Raw genomic sequence first — 21,168 nt, 5'->3', positions numbered from 1 at the left:
CATCCCCATCTCCATCCTCATCTTCATCCCCATCATCTTCAGCCTCATCTTCAACTTCATACCCATCCTCATCCTCATCTTCATCCCCATCCCCATCTTCATCTTCACCCTCATCTTCCTCCTCACCCTCAACTTCATCTTCATCCCTATCTCCATCCTCTCCACAGAGACCCCATAAGCCCATAGAGACCCCATAGGGACCCCATAGGGACCCCACAACCCCATAGGGACCCCATAGAGACCCCATAGGAACCCCACAGGGACCCCACAACCCCATAGGGACCCCATAGAGACCCCATAACCCCAGAGAGACCCCATAGGGAACTCATAGAGACCCCATAGGGACCCCATAGGGACCCCATAGAGACCCCATAACCCCAGAGAGACCCCATAGGGAACTCATAGGGACCCCATAACCCCATAGGGACCACATAGAGACCCCATAACCCCAGAGAGACCCCATAGGGACCCCATAACCCCATAGGGACCCCATAGAGACCCCATAACCCCATAGGGACTTCATAACCCCATAGGAACCCCATAGGGACCCGATAACCCCATAGGGACCCCACAGGGACCCCACAACCCCATAGGGACTCCATAGAGACCCTATAACCCCACAGGAACCCCATAGAGACCCCATAACCCCATAGAGACCCCATAGGGACCTCATAGGGACCCCATAACCCCATAGGGACCCCATAGAGACCCCATAACCCCAGAGAGACCCCATAGGGACCCCATAAGGACCCCATAGGGACTTCATAACCCCATAGGAACCCCATAGGGACCCGATAACCCCATAGAGACCCCATAGGGACCCCACAGGGACCCCATTGACCCTATAGGAACACTTGGGGCGGATGTTCCCGCGGAGTGGGCGGGGCCACGGCTCTAACGCTCCCCATTGGCTGTCGCATCCCGGAAGGGGCGGGTTCTCCGCGCCGCGCTCCCACCGTCAGTAGGGAGGGGCCGCTGTGCCGCCTCTCCCCATTGGCTAATGCCTCCCGGAAGTGGCGTCGCTCCCATCGAGCGTACCCATTGGCCGAGAAGGGGGCGGGATCTCGGAGCAGCCGCTTCCCATTGGTTGGTTGGAAGGGCGGAGGGGCGTGGCCAAAGGTTGGGGCCGGAGCCGTTGGCGGGAAACGGCGCGTGGGGAACTGAGGGTGAGAGCGGAGTTATGGGGTCGTGTGGGGTTATGGGGTTATGGGGTCCTATGGGGTTATGGGGTCCTATGGGGTCCTATGGGGTGGTATGGGGTTATGGGGTCCTATGGGGTCCTATGGGGTTATATGGGGTTATGGGCTTATGGGGTCCTATGGGGTCCTATGGGGTTATATGGGGTTATGGGGTGTGTGGGGTCCTATGGGGTTATATGGAGTTATGGGGTCCTATGGGGTCCTATGGGGTTATGGGGTTATGGGGTCCTATGGGGTCAGATGGGGTCCTATGGGGTCCTATGGGGTTATGGGGTCCTACGGGGTCCTATGGGGTTATATGGGGTTATGGGGTTATATGGGGTTATGGGGTGATGTGGGGTTATGGGGTCCTATGGGGTTATATGGGGTTATGGGGTCCTATAGGGTCTCTATGGGGTTATGGGGTCGTATGGGGTTATGGGGTGATGTGGGGTGATGGGGTTATATGGGATTATGGGGTCCTATGGGGTCGTATGGGGTTATGGGGTTATGGGGTTATATGGGGCTATGGGGTCCTATGGGGTCATATGGGGTTATGGGGTGATGTGGGGTGATGGGGTTATATGGGGTTATGGGATCCTATGGGGTCGTATGGGGTTATGGGGTTATATGGGGCTATGGGGTCGTATGGGGTCGTATGGGGTTATGGGGTTATATGGGGCTATGGGGTCCTATGGGGTTATGGGGTTATGGGGTTATATGGGGTTATGGGGTCCTATAGGATCCTATGGGGTTATGGGGTCGTATGGGGTCTCTATGGGGTTATGGGGTCGTATGGGGTCGTATGGGGTTATGGGGTGATGTGGGGTTATGGGGTCCTATGGGGTCGTGTGGGGTCCTATGGGGTCCTATGGGGTTATGGGGTTATATGGGGCTATGGGGTCCTATGGGGTCATATGGGGTTATGGGGTGATGTGGGGTGATGGGGTTATATGGGGTTATGGGATCCTATGGGGTCGTATGGGGTTATGGGGTGATGCGGGGCTATGCAAACCAATCTATGGGGCGCAGTGGGGCAGAACCTCCCTCCTCACCCCCCCTCCCCGCTCTGCCCCACAGCACCCCACATGTCCCTCCCCCCACCCCGGGCCGCCCCACCCGACCCCACAGCCGGAGCCGCCTGCGTCGCCCCACTGCGCCCCATAAGTTATGGGGTCGGGAACCCCGTTGTTTGGTGGCCCCCCCCGGTTTTGTGGGGTTGCCCCACGGCCACCTGTACGACCCACGGCGGCCGGAGAGTTCCTTCAAGCAGTGCTTCGAATCTATGGGGCTGCTGGGCCGAGGGTCCTATGGGGTGGTGTACAAGGTGTGGGGCGGGGATGTGGGGCCGGGTTGTGGGGTGTGGGGTGGGATATGGGGTGTGGGGTGGAGCTATGGGGCAGAGCTGTGGGTGTGGGGTGGAGCTGTGGGGCTGCTGGGCCGAGGGTCCTATGGGGTGGTGTACAAGGTGTGGGGCGGGGATGTGGGGTGGGCTTATGGGGTGTGGGGTGGGATATGGGGTGTGGGGTGAGATATGGGGTGTGGGGTGGAGCTGTGGGGTGGGGATATGGGGTGGGGTTATGGGGTGTGGGGTGGGATATGGGGTGTGGGGTGGGGGTATGGGGTGTGGGGCGGGGATGTGGAGTGTGGGGTGGGGCTATGGGGCGGGGTTATGGGGTGTGGGGTGGGATATGGGGTGGGGGGTGGGGATGTGGGGTGGGAATGTGGGGTGGGGATATGGGGTGTGGGGTGGGATATGGGGTGTGGGGTGGGGATGTGGGGCCGGGTTATGGGTCTGGGGTGGGGGTATGGGGTGTGGGGTGGGATGTGGGGTGGGGTTATGGGGTGTGGGGTGGGATATGGGGTGGGGAGTGGGGTTATGGGGTGTGGGGTGGGCTATGGGGTGTGGGGTGGGGATATGGGCTGTGGGGTGGGGATGTGGGGTGGGATATGGGGTTTGGGGTGGGGTGTGGGGTGGGATATGGGGTGGGGTTATGGGGTGTGGGGTGGGATATGGGGTGTGGGGTGGGAGTATGGGGTGTGGGGTGGGATATGGAGCTGGGTTATGGGGTGTGGGGTGGGGATACGGGGTGTGGGGTGCGGATGTGGGGTGTGGGGTGGGGTTATGGGGTGTTGGTTGGGATATGGGGTGTGGGATGGGATATAGGGCAGGGTTATGGGGTGTGGGGTGGAATATGGGGTGTGGGGTGGGGATATGGGGCTGCTGGGCCGAGGGTCCTATGGGGTGGTGTACAAGGTGTGGGGCGGGGATGTGGGGCTGGGTTGTGGGGTGTGGGGTGGGCTATGGGGTGTGGGGTGGGGATACGGGGTGGGGTTATGGGGTGTGGGGTGGGGATGTGGGGTGTGGGGTGGAGCTGTGGGGCTGCTGGGCCAAGGGTCCTATGGGGTGGTGTACAAGGTGTGGGGCGGGGATGTGGGGCTGGGTTGTGGGGTGGGATATGGGGTGTGGGGTGGGGATGTGGGGTGGGGATGTGGGGTATGAGGCGGGGATGTGGGGCCGGGTTATGGGGTCTGGGGTGGGGGTATGGGGTGTGGGGTGGGATATGGGGCGGGGTTATGGGGTGTGGGGTGGAATATGGGGTGTGGGGTGGGAATATGGGGCTGCTGGGCCGAGGGTCCTATGGGGTGGTGTACAAGGTGTGGGGTGGGGATGTGGGGCTGGGTTGTGGGGTGAGATATGGGGTGTGGGGTGGGGATGTGGGGTGTGGGGTGGGATGTGGGGTGTGGGGTGGGATATGGGGTGTGGGGTGGAGCTATGGGGCAGAGCTGTGGGGTGTGGGGTGGAGCTATGGGGTGTGGGGTGTGGTTATGGGGTGTGGGGTGGGATATGGGGTGTGGGGTGGGATATAGGGTGTGGTTATGGGGTGCAGGGTGGGGATGTGGGGTGTGGGGTGGGGATGTGGGGTGGGGTTATGGGTTGTGGGGTGGGATATGGGCTGTGGGGTGGGGATGTGGGGTGGGGTTATGGGGTGTGGGGTGGAGCTATGGGGCAGAGCTGTGGGGTGTGGGATGGGCTATGGGGCGGGGTTATGGGGTGTGGGGTGGGATATGGGGTGTGGGGTGGGGATGTGGGGTGTGGGGTCTCCTTATGGGGTCTCCTTATGGGGTCTCCTTATGGGGTCTCCTTATAGGGCAGCTCTATGGGCTCTCCCTATGGGGTCTCTTTATGGGACCCAATGGGACCCAATGGGACTCAATGGGATCCAGTGTCACCCAATGGGATTCTATGGGTCTCAATGGGATCCTATGGGATTCTATGGGATTCTATGGGATTCAACGGGACCCAATGGGACTCAATGGGATTCTATGGGATTCTATGGGTCTCAATGGGACCCAATGGGACTCAATGGGATTCTATGGGATTCTATAGGACCCAATGGGATTCTATGGGTCTCAATGGGATTCAATGGGACTCAATGGGATTCTATGGGACCCAATGGGACTCAATGGGACCTAATGGGATTCTATGGGTCCCAATGGGATTCTATGGGTCTCAATGGGACCCAATGAAACCCAATGGCTCCCTAACCCTAACCCTCATCTCCCCCCCCCCGACCCCCATCTTCCCCCCTCGACCCCCATCTCCCCCCACCCCGACCCCCAACCCTGACCCCCATCTCCCCTCTCCTCAACCCCAATCTCCCCCCCACCCTGACCGCCATCTCCCCCCATCTCACCCCCCCTTCGACCCCCATCTCCCCCCTCCTCGACCCCCATCTCCCCCCCACCCTGACCCCCATCTCCCCCCCCTTCAACCCCCATCTCCCCCCCACCCTGACCCCCATCTCCCCCCCCTTCAACCCCCATCTCCCCCCCACCCTGACCCCCATCTCCCCCCCCTTCAACCCCCATCTCCCCCCTGCTCGACCCCCATCTCCCCCCACCCCGACCCCCATCTCTGCCCCCTTCAACCCCCATCTCCCCCCTGCTCGACCCCCATCTCCCCCCACCCCGACCCCCATCTCTGCCCCCTTCAACCCCCATCTCCCCCCTGCTCGACCCCCATCTCCCCCCACCCTGACCCCCATCTACCCCCCCCCCCAATCCCCCACCTCGACCCCCATCTCCCCCCACCCTGACCCCCATCTCCCCCCACCCCGACCCCCATCTCCCCGCCACCCTGACCCCCATCTACCCCCCCTTGATCCCCCACCCCGACCCCCCACCCCGACCCCCATCTCCCCCCCACCCCGACCCCCCACTCTGACCCTCATCTCCCCCCACCCCGACCCCCATCTCCCCCCCCTTCGACCCCCATCTCCCCCCACCCCGACCCCCATCTCCCCCCCACCCCGACCCCCCACTCTGACCCTCATCTCCCCCCACCCCAACCCCCATCTCCCCCCCATCTCCCCCCACCCTGACCCCCATCTACCCCCCCTTCAATCCCCCACCCTGACCCCCATCTCCCCTCCACCTCCACCCCCCACCCTGACCCCCATCTCCCCCCACCCCGACCCCCATCGATCCCCCACCCCAACCCCCATCTCTCCCCCACCCTGACCCCCCACCCTGACCCCCATCTCCCCCCTCCTCGACCCCGATCTCCCTCCACCCTGACCCCATCTCCCCCCACCCCGACCCCCATCGATCCCCCACCCCAACCCCCATCTCTCCCCCACCCTGACCCCCCACCCTGACCCCCATCTCCCCCCCCTCGACCCCCATCTCCCCCCACCCCGACCCCCCACCCCGACCCCCATCTCCCCCTCCTTGACCCCCATCTCCCCCCACCCCGACCCCCCACCCTGACCCCCATCTCCCCCCTCCTCGACCCCCATCTCCCCCTCCTTGACCCCCATCTCCCCCCACCCCGACCCCCCACCCTGACCCCCATCTCCCCCCTCCTCGACCCCCATCTCCCCCCACCCCGACCCCCATCTCCCCCCCACCCTGACCCCCATCTCCGCCCCCTTCAACCCCCATCTCCCCCCACCCCGACCCCCATCTCCCCCCCACCCCGACCCCCATCTCCCCCCCCCCCCTCGACCCCCCCCCCCGACCCCCATCTCCCCCCATCTCCCCCCCCAGGTCCGCAGCCTGGCCGACGGCCGCCTTTACGCCCTGAAACGCAGCGCCCGCCGTTTCCGCGGCCCATCGGACCGGAACCGAATCCTCTTAGAAGCCTTCCGCCATCGAGCCGTGGGTCGGAACCGACACTGCGTCCAACTTTGGGCCGCCTGGGAAGAACGCGGGCTGTTGTACCTCCAAAGCCAGCTGTGCGCCGACGGTAGCCTGGCAACAACAACAACCACCACAACCACAACAGGCGCACAACGACGCAACCGCCGGGCGATGTGGGGCTGGAGGCTGAGCGCTTACATGAGCGACCTGTTGGGGGCGCTGCGCCACCTCCACGCCCGCAAGATGGCGCACGGCGACGTCAAGCCCAGCAACGCGCTGTTGGACGGAGGCCGGTGTCTGCTGGCGGATTTCGGGTGCGGGGTCGGAGGAGGAGCCGGGCGTTACGCCGCGCCGGAGGTGGCGGCCATGGCAGGGGGGGACGGCGCGACGGCGGAGGCGGATGTGTTCAGTTTGGGGCTGACGGTGGCCGAGGTGGCGCTGGGGGAGCGGGCGGCGGATGGGGAGACGTGGAGGGAGCTGAGGGGGGGGCGGCTGCCCCACGTGCTGCGGGAAGGTGGGTCCCGGGGGGGGCGGGGGGTGGGGGACGTCGGGGCCGGGTGGGTGGCATCGGGTCCAGTTGGGTGGCATCGGGTCCCATTGGGTCCCATGGAGACCCATAGAGTCCCATTGGGTTCCATTGGGTCCCATAGAATCCCATTGGGTCGCATTGGGTCCCATTGAAACCCATTGAGACCCATTGAATCCCATTGGGTCCCATAGAATCCCATTGGGTCCCATTGAAACCCATAGGAACCCATTGAGACCCATAGAATCCCATAGAAACTCATTGGGCCCCATAGAATCCCATTGAGTCCCATTGAAACCCATAGAATCCCATTGAGTCCCATTGGGTTCCACTGAAACCCATTGAGACCCATTGAGTCCCATTGAGGCCCATTGGGTCCCATTGAGTCCCATTGAGTCCCATTGGGTCCCATAGAATCCCATTGGGTCCCATTGGGTCCCATTGAAACCCATTGAGTCCCATAGAATCCCACTGAGTCCCATTGGGTCCCATAGAAACCCATAGAATCCCATTGGGTCCCATAGGAACCCATTGGGTCCCATTGAGACCCATTGAGTCCCATTGGGTCCCATAGAAACCCATAGAATCCCATTGAGACCCATTGAGTCCCATTGAGTCCCATTGAGTCCCATTGGGTCCCATAGAATTCCATAGAAACCCATTGAGTCCCATTGAATCCCATTGAAACCCATAGAATCCCATTGACTCCCATAGAATCCCACTGAGTCCCATAGAATCCCATTGAGTCCCATTGGGTCCCATTGAAACCCATTGAGACCCATTGAGGCCGATTGAATCCCATTGAGTCCCATTGATTCCCATTGGGTCCCACAGAATCCCACTGAGTTCCGTAGAATCCCATTGAGTCCCATAGAATCCCATTGGGTCCCACAGAATCCCACTGAGTTCCATAGAATCCCATTGAGTCCCATAGAATCCCATTGAGTCCCATAGAATCCCATTGGGTCCCATTGGGTCCCACTGGGTCCCACTGAGTCCCACGGGGGCCGGCGGGGCGCCCCCTGCTGGCGGGTTTTGGGCGCTGCGCGGCGCCGGAGGTGGCGGCCATGGCAGGGGGGGACGGCGCGACGGCGGAGGCGGATGTGTTCAGTTTGGGGCTGACGGTGGCCGAGGTGGCGCTGGGGGAGCGGGCGGCGGATGGGGAGACGTGGAGGGAGCTGAGGGGGGGGCGGCTGCCCCACGTGCTGCGGGAAGGTGGGTCCCGGGGGGGGCGGGGGGTGGGGGACGTCGGGGCCGGGTGGGGGACGTCGGGTCCCATTGGGTCCCATGGAGACCCATAGAATCCCATTGGGTTCCATTGGGTCCCATAGAATCCCATTGAGGCCCATAGAATCCCATTGGGACCCATTGGGTCCCATAGAATCCCATTGAGTCCCATTGGGTCCCATAGAATCCCATTGGGTCGCATTGGGTCCCATTGAGACCCATAGAAACCCATTGAGTCCCATAGAATCCCACTGAGTCCCATTGAGACCCATAGGAACCCATTGAGACCCATAGAATCCCATAGAAATTCACTGGGTCCCATAGAATCCCATTGAGTCCCATTGAAACCCATAGAATCCCATTGAGTCCCATTGGGTTCCATTGAAACCCATTGAGTCCCATTGAATCCCATTGAGTCCCATTGGGTCCCATAGAATCCCATTGGGTCCCATTGAAACCCATTGAGTCCCATAGAATCCCACTGAGTCCCATTGAGACCCATAGGAACCCATTGAGACCCATAGAATCCCATAGAAATTCATTGGGTCCCATTGAAACCCATTGAGTCCCATAGAATCCCATAGAATCCCATTGGGTCCCATTGGGTCCCATTGGGTCTCATTGAGTCCCATTGAGTCCCATTGGGTCCCATTGAGACACATTGAGTCCCATTGAATCCCATTGAGTCCCATTAGGTGACCTGGGTCCCATTGGGTCCCATGGAGACCCATAGGAACCCATTGGGTTCCATTGGGTCCCATAGAATCCCATTGAGGCCCATAGAATCCCATTGAGGCCCATAGAATCCCATTGGGTTCCATTGAAACCCATTGAGACCCATTGAGGCCCATTGAGGCCCATTGAGGCCCATTGGGTCCCATTGGGTCCCATTGAATCCCATAGAATCCCATTGGGTCCCATTGAGTCCCATTGGGTCCCATAGAATCCCATTGGGTCCCATTGAAACCCATTGAGTCCCATTGGGTCCCATAGAATCCCATTGAGTCCCATTGGGTCCCATAGAATCCCACTGGGTCCCATTCAGTCCCATTGAATCCCATTGATTCCCGTTGGGTCCCATAGAAACCCATAGAATCCCATTGGGTCCCATAGGAACCCATTGGGTCCCATTGAAACCCATTGAGACCCATTGAGTCCCACTGAGTCCCATTGAATCCCATTGAGTCCCATTAAATCCCACCGAGTCCCATTGAGTCCCATTGGGTCCCACTGAATCCCATTGGGTCCCACTGAATCCCATTGGGTCCCATAGGGTCCCATAGAATCCCACAGAATCCCATTGAGTCCCATAGAGTCCCATTGGGTGCCATTGAAACCCATTGAGACCCATAGAGTCCCATAAAATCCCATAGAATCCCATTGGGTCCCATAGAAACCCATTGGGTCCCATTGAGTCCCATTGAATCCCATTGAGTCCCATAGAATCCCATTGAGTCCCATTGGGTCCCACAGAGTCCCATTGGGTGCCATTGAAACCCATTGAGACCCATTGAGTCCCATAAAATCCCATTGGGTCCCATAGAATCCCATAGAAACCCTATGGGGTCCCTATGTCTCCCTATGGTGTCCCTATGGGGTCCCCATGGGATCTCTATGGGGTTCCTACGTGTCCCTATGGGGTCTCTCTCTATAGGATCTCTATGGGGTCCCTACGCGTCCCCACGGGGTCTCAATGTCTCCCTACGCGTCCCTATGGGGTCCCTATGGGGTCTCTCTCTATGGGGTCCCTATGTCTCCCCATGGGGTCCCTATGGGGTCCCTTTGGGGTCCCTCTCTATGGGGTCTCTATGTCTCCCTATGGGGTCCCTATGGGGTCCCTTTGGGGTCTCTGGTCTCCCCATGGGGTCCCTATGGGGGTTTATGGGGTCCCTATGGGGTCTCTCTCTATAGGATCTCTATGGGGTCCCTTTGGGGTCTCTATGGTCTCCCCATGGGGTCCCTATGGGGTTTTATGGGGTCCCTATGGGGTCTCTCTCTATAGGATCTCTATGGGGTCTCTCTCTATAGGATCTCTATGGGGTCCCTATGGGGTCTCTCCCTATGGTCTCCCTATGGGGTCCCTATGTCTCCCTATAGGGTCCCTATGGGGTCCCTCTCTATGGGGTCCCCATGTCTCCCTATGGGGTCCCTATGGGGTCCCTATGGGGTCCCTACGTGGTCCCTATGGGGTCCCTTTGGGGTCTCTCTCTATGGGGTCCCTATGTCTCCCTATAGGGTCCCTATGGGGTCTCTCTCTATGGGGTCCCCATGTCTCCCTATGGGGTCCCTATGGGGTCTCTATGGTGTCCCTATGGGGTCCCTATGTCTCCCTATGGGGTCCCTATGGGGTCTCTCTCTATAGGATCTCTATGGTGTCCCTATGGGGTCTCTCCCTATGGTCTCCCCATGGGGTCCCTATGGGGTTTTATGGGGTCCCTATGGGGTCTCTATAGGATCTCTATGGGGTCCCTATGGGGTCTCTCCCTATGGTCTCCCTATGGGGTCCCCATGTCTCCCTATAGGGTCCCTATGGGGTCTCTCTCTATGGGGTTCCTATGGGGTCCCTATGGGGTCTCTCTTTATAGGATCTCTATGGGGTCCCTTTGGGGTCTCTATGGGGTCCCTATGGGGTCTCCATGCATCCCTATGGGGTCCCTTTGGGGTCCCTCTCTATGGGGTCCCTATGTCTCCCTATGGGGTTTTATGGGGTCCCTATGGGGTCTCTCCCTATGGGGTCTCTATGGTGTCCCTATGGGGTCCCTACGCGTCCCCACGGGATCTCAACGTCTCCCCCCCCCCCCAGCGGTTCCCCCATCTCTGCTGCCGCTGCTGGCGGCCATGTTGGACCCGGAGCCCCGACGGCGCCCCCCGGCGGCGGCTCTGCTGGACTCGGCGGCGATGCGGAGCGCGGCGAGGTGGCGGCCGCTCAGCCGCCTGCTGGACGTGGCGCTGCGCCGCGGGGCGGAGCTGCTGCAGGTCGGAACCGCGCCCGCCCCACAGCAGCCCCACGGCCGCCCCATGGCTGCCCCATAGCTGCCCCACAGCCGCCCCATGGCTGCCCCATAGATGCCCCATAGATGCCCTATAGATGCCCCATGGCTGCCCAATAGCTGCCCTATAGCTGCCCCATGGCTGCCCCACAGCCGCCCCATGGCTGCCCCATAGATGCCCCATAGCTGACCTATGGCTGCCCCATGGCTGCCCCATAGCTGCCCTATAGATGCCCCATAGCTGCCCTATAGCCGCCCCATAGCCGCCCCATGGCTGCCCCATAGCCGCCCCATGGCTGCCCCATAGATGCCCCATAGCTGACCTATGGCTGCCCCATAGCTGCCCTAGAGATGCCCTATGGCTGCCCCATAGCTGCCCCATAGCCGCCCTATAGATGCCCCATGGCTGCCCCACAGCCACCCCATGGCTGCCCCATAGCTGACCTATGGCTGCCCCATAGCTGCCCTATAGCCGTCCCATAGCTGCCCCATAGCTGCCCCATGGCTGCCCTATAGCTGCCCCATTGCTGCCCCATAGCTGCCCCATAGCTGACCTATAGATGCTCCATGGCTGCCCTATAGCTGCCCTATAGATGCCCCATAGCCGCTCTATGGCTGCCCTATAGCTGCCCCATGGCTGCCCTATAGCTGCCCCATAGCCGCCCCATGGCTGCCCCACAGCCGCCCCATGGCTGCCCCATAGCTGCCCCATAGATGCCCCATAGCTGACCTATGGCTGCCCCATAGCCGCCCCATGGCTGCCCCATAGCTGCCCTATAGATGCCCCATGGCTGCCCCATAGCTGACCTATAGATGCCCTATAGCTGACCTATGGCTGCCCCATAGCCGCCCCATAGCTGCCCCATAGATGCCCCATGGCTGCCCCATAGCTGCCCTATAGATGCCCTATAGCTGCCCCATAGCTGACTTATGGCTGCCCTATAGCTGACCTATGGCTGCCCCATAGCTGCCCCATGGCTGCCCTATAGCCGACCTATAGCTGCCCCATAGATGCCCTAAAGATGCCCCATGGCTGCCCCATAGCCACCCCATATTGGCCCATAACTGACCTAGAGCCGCCCCATAGCTGCCCCATAGCTGCCCTATAGATGCCCCATGGCTGCCCCATAGCTGCCCTATAGCTGCCCCATAGATGCCCTATGGCTGACCTATAGCTGCCCCATAGCCGCCCTATAGATGCCCCTATCCTGCCCCACAGCTGCCCCATAGCTACCCCATATCCTGCCCCACAGCTACCCCATATCCTGCCCAACAGCTGCCCCATATCCTGCCCCACAGCTACCCCATATCCTGCCCCACAGCTACCCCATATCCTGCCCAACAGCTGCCCCACAGCTACCCCACATCCTGCCCCACAGATATCCCACATCCTGCCCCACAGCTGCCCCATATCCTGCCCCACAGCTGCCCCATAGATACCCCATATCCTGCCCCACAGCTGCCCCATAGCCTACCCCACATCCTGCCCCACAGCTGCCCCATATCCTGCCCCACAGCTACCCCATATCCTGCCCCATAGCTGCCCCACAGATACCCCATATCTGCCCCACAGCTGCCCCGCAGATACCCCACATCCTGCCCCATATCCTGCCCCACAGCTGCCCCATAGCCTACCCCACATCCTGCCCCACAGCTACCCCATATCCTGCCCCATAGCTGCCCCATATCCTGCCCCACAGCTGCCCCATAGCCTACCCCACATCCTGCCCCACAGCTACCCCACAGCTACCCCATATCCTGCCCCACAGCTGCCCCACAGATACCCCACATCCAGCCCCATATCCTGCCCCACAGCTGCCCCATAGCCTACCCCACATCCTGCCCCACAGCTGCCCCACAGATACCCCATATCCTGCCCCATAGCTGCCCCATAGCCTACCCCACATCCAGCCCCACAGCTGCCCCATATCCTGCCCCACAGCTACCCCATATCCTGCCCCATAGCTGCCCCACAGATACCCCATATCTGCCCCACAGCTGCCCCATAGCAACCCCACATCCTGCCCCACAGCTGCCCCATTGCCTACCCCACATCCTGCCCCACAGCTGCCCCATAGCAACCCCACATCCTGCCCCACAGCTGCCCCATATCCTGCCCCATAGCTACCCCGCATCCTGCCCCACAGCTGCCCCATAGCTACCCCACATCCAGCCCCACACCCTGCCCCACAGCTGCCCCCCACCACCCCCCCGTTTCCCCCCAGAGGTGCCGCTCAGCCGCCCAGGCCGCGTGCGCTGCGCTATGGGGCAGAGCTTTGGGGCGGCGCCCCCCACTCACCCCGCCCCACAGCCCCCCGCCGCCCCACATCCGGCCGTGGGATGAAGACGAGGAAGAGGAGGAGGAGGAGGAGGAGGAGGAAGAGGAGGAGGAGGAAGAGGAGCAGATCGGGGCTCTGTGGGATCGCGGCCCCAACGGGAGGTGAGCGCTATGGGGCACAAGTGGGGGGCGGCCCCATAGGGTGGCCATAAAGGGGGATCCCATAGGGTGACCCCATAGGGTGATCTATAGGGTGGCCATAAAGGGGGATCCCATAGGGTGGCCCCATAGGGTGACCCCATAGGGTGGCCCCATAGGGGGACCATTAAGGGGGATCCCATAGGGTGACCCCATAGGAGTCCCCACAGCCATAAAGGGTGACCCCATAGGGCGGCCCCATTGGGTGGCCATAAAGGGGGATCCCATAGGGTGGCCATAAAGGGGGATGCCATAGGGTGGCCCCATAGGGTGACCCCATAAGGTGACCCCATAAGGAGACCCCATAGGGTGATCTATAGGGCGATCCCATAGGGCGACCCCATACAGTGACCCCATTGAGCGACCCCATAGGGTGACCCCACAGGGTGACCCCATAGGGCGATCCCATAGGGCGACCCCATAGGGTGACCCCATAGAGCGACCCCATACGGTGACCCCATAGAGCGACCCCATAGGGTGACCCCATAGAGTGACCCCATAGGGCGACCCCATAGGGCGACCCCATAGGGTGATCTATAGGGCGATCCCATAGGGCGACCCCACAGGGTGACCCCATAGGGCGACCCCATAGGGTGACCCCATAGAGCGACCCCACAGGGTGACCCCATAGGGTGACCCCACAGGGTGACCCCATAGGGTGGCCCCTCCATGCTGACCCCATTGATCCGCCCGCAGCCCCACAGCCTTCGGCCCCATTGCCTCCACCCCACAGCGCTGTGGGTCGGCACCCAGGTGAGTGCTGCCCCATAGCTGCCCCATAACTGCCCCATAGCCCTGCCCTATAACTGCCCCATAGCTGCCCCATAACCCCACCCCATAACTGCCCCATGGCTGCCCCATAGCCCTGCCCCATAACTGCCCCATAGCCCTGCCCTACAACTCCACTCCATAACCCCACAACCCACCCCATAACCCCACCCCATGGCTGCCCCATAGCCCTGCCCTATAACTCCACCCCATAACCCCACCCCATAGCCCTGCCCCATAACTGCCCCATAGCCCCGCCCTATAACTGCCCCATAGCTGCCCCATAGCCCTGCCCCATAACTGCCCCATAACTGCCCCATAGCTGCCCCATAGCCCTGCCCTACAACTCCACTCCATAACCCCACAACCCACCCCATAACCCCACCCCATGGCTGCCCCATAGCCCTGCCCTATAACTCCACCCCATAACCCCACCCCATAGCCCTGCCCCATAACTGCCCCATAGCCCCGCCCTATAACTGCCCCATAGCTGCCCCATAGCCCTGCCCTACAACTCCACTCCATAACCCCACAACCCACCCCATAACCCCACCCCATGGCTGCCCCATAGCCCTGCCCTATAACTCCACCCCATAACCCCACCCCATAGCCCTGCCCCATAACTGCCCCATAGCCCCGCCCTATAACTGCCCCATAGCTGCCCCATAGCCCTGCCCTACAACTCCACTCCATAACCCCACAACCCACCCCATAACCCCACCCCATGGCTGCCCCATAGCCCTGCCCTATAACTCCACCCCATAACCCCACCCCATAGCCCTGCCCCATAACTGCCCCATAGCCCCGCCCTATAACTGCCCCATAGCTGCCCCATAGCCCTGCCCCATAACTGCCCCATAACTGCCCCATAGCTGCCCCATAGCCCTGCCCTATAACTGCCCCATAGCTGCCCCATAGACCTGCCCTATAACCCTGCCCCATAGCTGCCCCATAACCCCACCCCATAGCTGCCCCATAGCCCTGCCCTATAACTCCACCCCATAGCTGCCCCATAGCCCTGCCCTATAACTCCACCCCATAACCCCACCCCATAGCCCTGCCCTATAACCCGACCCCATAACCCGACCCCATAACCGCCCCATAGCCCTGCCCTAAAACCCGACCCCATATCCTGACCCCATATCCCGACCCCATAACCCGACCCCATAACCGCCCCCCAGCTCCCCCGACCGCAGCCCCAAATCCCCGGGCCGCCTGCGCCGCGCTCTCACCTTCGAGGAGGATCCGGAGCCCCGCCCCTTAGCCCTGATTGGCCAACGGGATGGAAACGCTGCTTCCGATTGGGCGACGGGACGGGACTGAGTTCCGATTGGCCGACGGCCGGCGGTTGGACCCGCCCACTACAGAGCAGTGCGAAGGGGGGCGTGGCCAAACGCAAGCCCCGCCCACTCCCGCCGCCACGCCGCGATCCTATTGGCTGGCACCAAAGCGGCCGCACCATATAAGGGCACGGGGCTGCCAGCGGCCTATTTTGCATATCCCCGCCCACCGCGATTTGAATAAAGCTTTCATATTCATGAGCTTGGCCCCGCCCCCCACCCCGCCCCCATCGTGTGGGGGCGAATCAATGGGGCAGGGTGGTGGGGGGGGTTCTATAGGGCAGATGTGGGGCAGATGTGGGGTATTTATGGGGCAGATACGCGCCGCTTCCCCCAAAAACCCGTTTTTCTCTGGTTTTTTCTTTTTTCTGTGTTTTTTTACCTTTTTTCCCATCTCCCGCCGCCGCCGCCGCTTTCCAAAATGGCCGCCCTCACCTCACGCTTCCCGCCTTACGCCCTCGCCCCGTCACGTGCTCCCCACTTCCGGCCCCACCTCCCTATCACCGCTCGTTTCCACCGTCACGTGACTACCCACTTCCGGCTCGCGTGCCCCTATCGTCTCTCTTCCCGCCTTTCCCTCCCCGTCACGTGATCCCGCCCCACTTCCGGCCGCCGCCTCCTGAGGCGAAAGCGGCGATGGCGACGGAAACCGACGGAACCCTCAGCGTCTCCTGAGGCGTTTTGGGGTCAGAGTGGGGCGGAGACCCCCACAGTGAGACAGTGACCCCCTCTATGGGGCTGGGACCCGCCTCAGTGGGGCAAAGACCCCCTCAGTGGGGCTGGGACCCCCTTCAGTGGGGCAGGGAACCACCCCTCTATGGGGCTTAGGCCTTTCTGTGGGGCAGAGACCCCCTCTGTGGGGCTGGGACCCCCCTCAGTGGGGCAGAGACCCCCTCTGTGGGGCTGGGACCCCCCCTCAGTGGGTCAGAGAATCCCCTCTATGGGGCTGGGACCCCTTTTTGGGGCAGAGACCCCCTCAGTGGGGCTGGGACCCCCCTCAGTGGGGCAGAGACCCCTCTATGGGGCTGGGACCCCTTCAGTGGGGCTGGGACCCCCCTCAGTGGGGCAGAGACCCCCTCTATGGGGCTGGGACCCCTTCAGTGGGGCTGGGACCCCCCTCAGTGGGGCAGAGACCCTCTCTATGGGGCTGGGACCCCCCTCAGTGGGGCAGAGACCCCCTCTGTGGGGCTGGGACCCCTTCAGTGGGGCAGAGACCCCTCTGTGGGGCTGGGACCCCCCTCAGTGGGGCAGAGACCCCCTCTGTGGGGCTGGGACCCCTTCAGTGGGGCAAAGACCCCCTCTATGGGGCTGGGACCCCTTCAGTGGGGCAGAGACCCCCTCTATGGGGCTGGGACCCCTTCAGTGGGGCTGGGACCCCCCTCAGTGGGGCAGAGACCCCCTCTGTGGGGCTGGGACCCCCCTCAGTGGGGCAGAGACCCCCTCTGTGGGGCTGGGACCCCTTCAGTGGGGCAGAGACCCTCTCTATGGGGCTGGGACCCGTTTCAGTGGGGCAAAGACCCCTCAGTGGGGCTGGGACCCGTTTCAGTGGGGCAGAGACCCCTTCAGTGGGGCTGGGACCCCTCAGTGGGGCTGGGACCCCCTCTATGGGGCTGGGACCCCTCTATGGGGCAGAGACCTCCTCTGTGGGGCAAAACCCCCCTCAGTGGGGCAGGGAACCCCCTTCTATGGGGTGGGACCCCTTTCAGTGGGGCAGAGACCCCTCAGTGGGGCTGGGACCCCTTTCAGTGGGGCAAAGACCCCTCAGTGGGGCTGGGACCCCTTCAGTGGGGCAGAGACCCCCTCTATGGGGCTGGGACCCGTTTCAGTGGGGCAGAGACCCCCTCTATGGGGCTGGGACCCCTTCAGTGGGGCAAAGACCCCTCAGTGGGGCTGGGACCCCCCTCCGTGGGGCAGAGAATCCCCTCTATGGGGCTGGGACCCCTTCAGTGGGGCAAAGACCCCCTCTATGGGGCTGGGACCCCCCTCAGTGGGGCAGAGACCCCCTCTATGGGGCTGGGACCCCTTCAGTGGGGCAGAGACCCCCTCTATGGGGCTGGGACCCCTTCAGTGGGGCTGGGACCCCCCTCAGTGGGGCAGAGGCCCCTTCAGTGGGGCAGAGACCCTCTCTATGGGGCTGGGACCCCCCTCAGTGGGGCAGAGAGCCCCTCTGTGGGGCTGGCACCCCTTTTTGGGGCAGAGACCCCCTCTGTGGGGCTGGGACCCCTTTCAGTGGGGCAGAGACCCCTCTGTGGGGCAGAGACCCCCTCTATGGGGCTGGGACCCCTTCAGTGGGGCAGAGACCCCTCAGTGGGGCAAAACCCCCCTCAGTGGGGCAGGGAACCCCCTTCTATGGGGCTGGGACCCCTTCAGTGGGGCTGAGACCCCCCTCAGTGGGGCTGAGACCCCCGCTATGGGGCTGAGACCCCCCTCAGTGGGGCAGAGACCCCCTCTATGGGGCTGGGACCCCTTCAGTGGGGCTGGGACCCCCCTCAGTGGGGCAGAGACCCCCTCTGTGGGGCTGGGACCCCCCTCAGTGGGGCAGAGACCCTCTCTATGGGGCTGGGACCCCTTCAGTGGGGCAGAGACCCTCTCTATGGGGCTGGGACCCCCCTCAGTGGGGCAGAGACCCCCTCTATGGGGCTGGGACCCCTTCAGTGGGGCTGGGACCCCCCTCAGCGGGGCTGAGACCCCCGCTATGGGGCTGAGACCCCCCTCAGTGGGGCAGAGACCCCCTCTATGGGGCTGGGACCCCTTCAGTGGGGCTGGGACCCCCCTCAGTGGGGCAGAGACCCCCTCTGTGGGGCTGGGACCCCCCTCAGTGGGGCAGAGACCCTCTCTATGGGGCTGGGACCCCTTCAGTGGGGCAGAGACCCTCTCTATGGGGCTGGGACCCCCCTCAGTGGGGCAGAGACCCCCTCTATGGGGCTGGGACCCCTTCAGTGGGGCTGGGACCCCCCTCAGTGGGGCAGAGACCCCCTCTATGGGGCTGGGACCCCTTCAGTGGGGCTGGGACCCCCCTCAGTGGGGCAGAGACCCCCTCTATGGGGCTGGGACCCCTTCAGTGGGGCTGGGACCCCCCTCAGTGGGGCAGAGACCCCCTCTATGGGGCTGGGCCCCCCCTCAGTGGGGCAGAGACCCCCGCTATGGGGCTGGGACCCCTTTCAGTGGGGCAGAGACCCCCCTCAGTGTGGGGTTCTGTGGGGTGGCCATAGGGTCAATGGGGTGGCTATGGGGTCAGTGGGTGGCCATGGGATCTATGGGGTGGCCAGTGGGTTTATGGGGTGGCCATAGGATGTATGGGGTGATAGGGTGGCTATGGGGTCTATGGGGTGGCCAGTGGGTTTATGGGGTGGCCATGGGGTCTACGGGGTGTCTGTGGGGTCAGTGGGTGGCCACGGGATCTATGGGGTGGCCACGGTATCTATAGGGTGGCCATGGGGTCTATGGGGTGGCCATGGGGTCTATGGGGTGTCTGTGGGGTCAGTGGGTGGCCATGGGATCTATGGGGTGGCCAGTGGGTTTATGGGGTGGCCATAGGATCTATGGGGTGATGGGGTGGCTATGGGGTCTATGGGGTGGCCAGTGGGTTTATGGGGTGGCCAATGGGTCTACGGGGTGTCTGTGGGGTCAGTGGGTGGCCACGGGATCTATGGGGTGGCCACGGTATCTATAGGGTGGCCATGGGATCTATGGGGTGGCCATGGGGTCTATGGGGTGTCTGTGGGGTCAGTGGGTGGCCATGGGATCTATGGGGTGGCCAGTGGGTTTATGGGGTGGCCATAGGATCTATGGGGTGATGGGGTGGCTATGGGGTCTATGGGGTGGCCAGTGGGTTTATGGGGTGGCCATGGGGTTTGTGGGGTGTCTATGGGGTCTATGGGGCAACCATGGGGTCAGTGGGTGGCTATGGGGTCTATGGGGCGGCCATGGGGTTTCTGGGGTGGTAATGGGGTCTGTGGGGTGGCCATGGGGTTTGTGGGGTGTCTATGGGGTCTATGGGGCAGCCACGGGATCTATGGGGCAACCATGGGGTCAGTGGGTGGCCATGGGATCTATGGGGTGGCCATGGGGTTTATGGGGTGGCCATGAGGTCTATGGGGCAACCATGGGATCTGTGGGGTGGTCATGGGGTTTGTGGGGTGTCTATGGGGTTTGTGGCGTGTCTATGGGGTCTATGGGGCAACCATGGGGTCAGTGGGCGGCCATGGGATCTATGGGGCAACCATGGGATCTATGGGGTGGCCATGGGGTTTGTGGGGTATCTATGGGGTTTGTGGGGTGTCTGTGGGGTCAGTGGGTGGCCATGGGATCTATGGGGCAACCATGGGGTCTATGGGGCAACCATGGGATCTGTGGGGTGGCCATGGGGTTTGTGGAGTGTCTATGGGGTTGGTGGGGGATATGTGGGGCTGACAGAGTTGCAGTGGGGTCTATGGGGTGGCCATGGGGTTTGTGGGGTGGTAATGGGGTCTATGGGGCAACCATGGGGTCAGTGGGTGTCTATGGGGTCTATGGGGTGGCCATGGGGGTTTCTGGGGTGGCAGTGGGGTCTATGGGGCAACCATGGGGTTTGTGGGGTGTCTGTGGGGTCAGTGGGTGGCCATAGGATCTATGGGGTGGCCATGGGGTCTGTGGGGTGTCTATGGGGTCTATGGGGCAACCATGGGGTCAGTGGGTGGCCATGGGGTCTATGGGGCAACCATGGGGTCTATGGGGCAGCCACGGGATCTATGGGGCAACCATGTGGTCTATGGGGCAACCATGGGATCTATGGGGTGGCCATGGGGTTTGTGGGGTGTCTATGGGGTCTATGGGGCAACCATGGGGTTTGTGGGGTGTCTATGGGGTCAGTGGGTGGCCATGGGGTCTATGGGGAACCATGGGGTCTATGGGGCAACCATGGGGTCTATGGGGCAGCCACGGGATCTATGGGGCAACCATGGGGTCTATGGGGCAACCATGGGGTCTATGGGGCAACCACGGGATCTCTGGGGCAACCATGGGGTCTATGGGGCAACCATGGGGTCTATGGGGCAGCCACGGGATCTATGGGGCAACCATGGGGTCTATGGGGCAACCATGGGGTCTATGGGGCAGCCACGGGATCTATGGGGCAACCATGTGGTCTATAGGGCAACCATGGGACCTATGGGGTGGCCATGGGGCTTGTGGTGTGTCTATGGGGTCGGTGGGGGATCTGTGGGGCTGACAGAGTTGCAGTGGGGTCTATGGGGTGGCCATGGGGTTTGTGGGGTGGCAGTGGGGTCTCTGCGGCAACCATGGGGTCTATGGGGCAGCCACGGGATCTATGGGGCAACCATGGGTTCTATGGGGCAACCATGGGGTCAGTGGGGTGGCCATGGGGTTTGTGGGGTGTCTATGGGGTCGGTGGGGGATGTGTGGGGCTGACAGAGTTGCAGTGGGGTCTATGGGGTGGCCATGGGGTTTGTGGGGTGTCTATGGGGTCTCTGGGGCAACCATGTGGTCTATGGGGCAACCATGGGATCTGTGGGGTGGC

At 62.3% G+C, this 21,168-nt stretch overlaps 1 protein-coding gene across 1 annotated transcript; it reads left to right on the top strand.

Annotated features, from left to right (window-relative positions):
• Positions 1–1,073: 1,073 nt before the first annotated feature.
• Positions 1,074–16,844, top strand: PKMYT1 (protein kinase, membrane associated tyrosine/threonine 1). The gene is made up of 7 exons (XM_090130359.1): positions 1,074–1,166; positions 2,259–2,505; positions 6,231–6,837; positions 10,880–11,052; positions 13,292–13,506; positions 14,239–14,295; positions 15,492–16,844. The coding sequence occupies exons 2-7, from the start codon at positions 2,464–2,466 to the stop codon at positions 15,631–15,633; spliced, it is 1,236 nt and encodes a 411-aa protein (XP_089986485.1). The 5' UTR covers positions 1,074–1,166; positions 2,259–2,463; the 3' UTR covers positions 15,634–16,844.
• Positions 16,845–21,168: the final 4,324 nt, after the last annotated feature.

Source organism: Phasianus colchicus, chromosome 40, assembly GCF_987193195.1.
Source record: "Phasianus colchicus chromosome 40, bPhaCol1.hap1.1, whole genome shotgun sequence".
Taxonomy (NCBI): Eukaryota; Metazoa; Chordata; class Aves; order Galliformes; family Phasianidae; genus Phasianus; species Phasianus colchicus.
Note: the sequence above shows the minus strand (reverse complement) of the source record. Positions and strands in the feature narration are given on the sequence as shown.

What these genes read in the sequence shown, in the direction of transcription:
- PKMYT1 (XM_090130359.1), top strand. Translation starts at nt 2,464, where the DNA reads ATGGGGCTGCTGGGCCGAGGGTCCTATGGGGTGGTGTACAAG. An exon ending in CCTATGGGGTGGTGTACAAG is followed by an intron (nt 2,506 to 6,230) that starts GTGTGGGGCGGG and finishes CTCCCCCCCCAG; the next exon opens with GTCCGCAGCCTGGCCGACGG. An exon ending in GCGGGGCGGAGCTGCTGCAG is followed by an intron (nt 11,053 to 13,291) that starts GTCGGAACCGCG and finishes GTTTCCCCCCAG; the next exon opens with AGGTGCCGCTCAGCCGCCCA.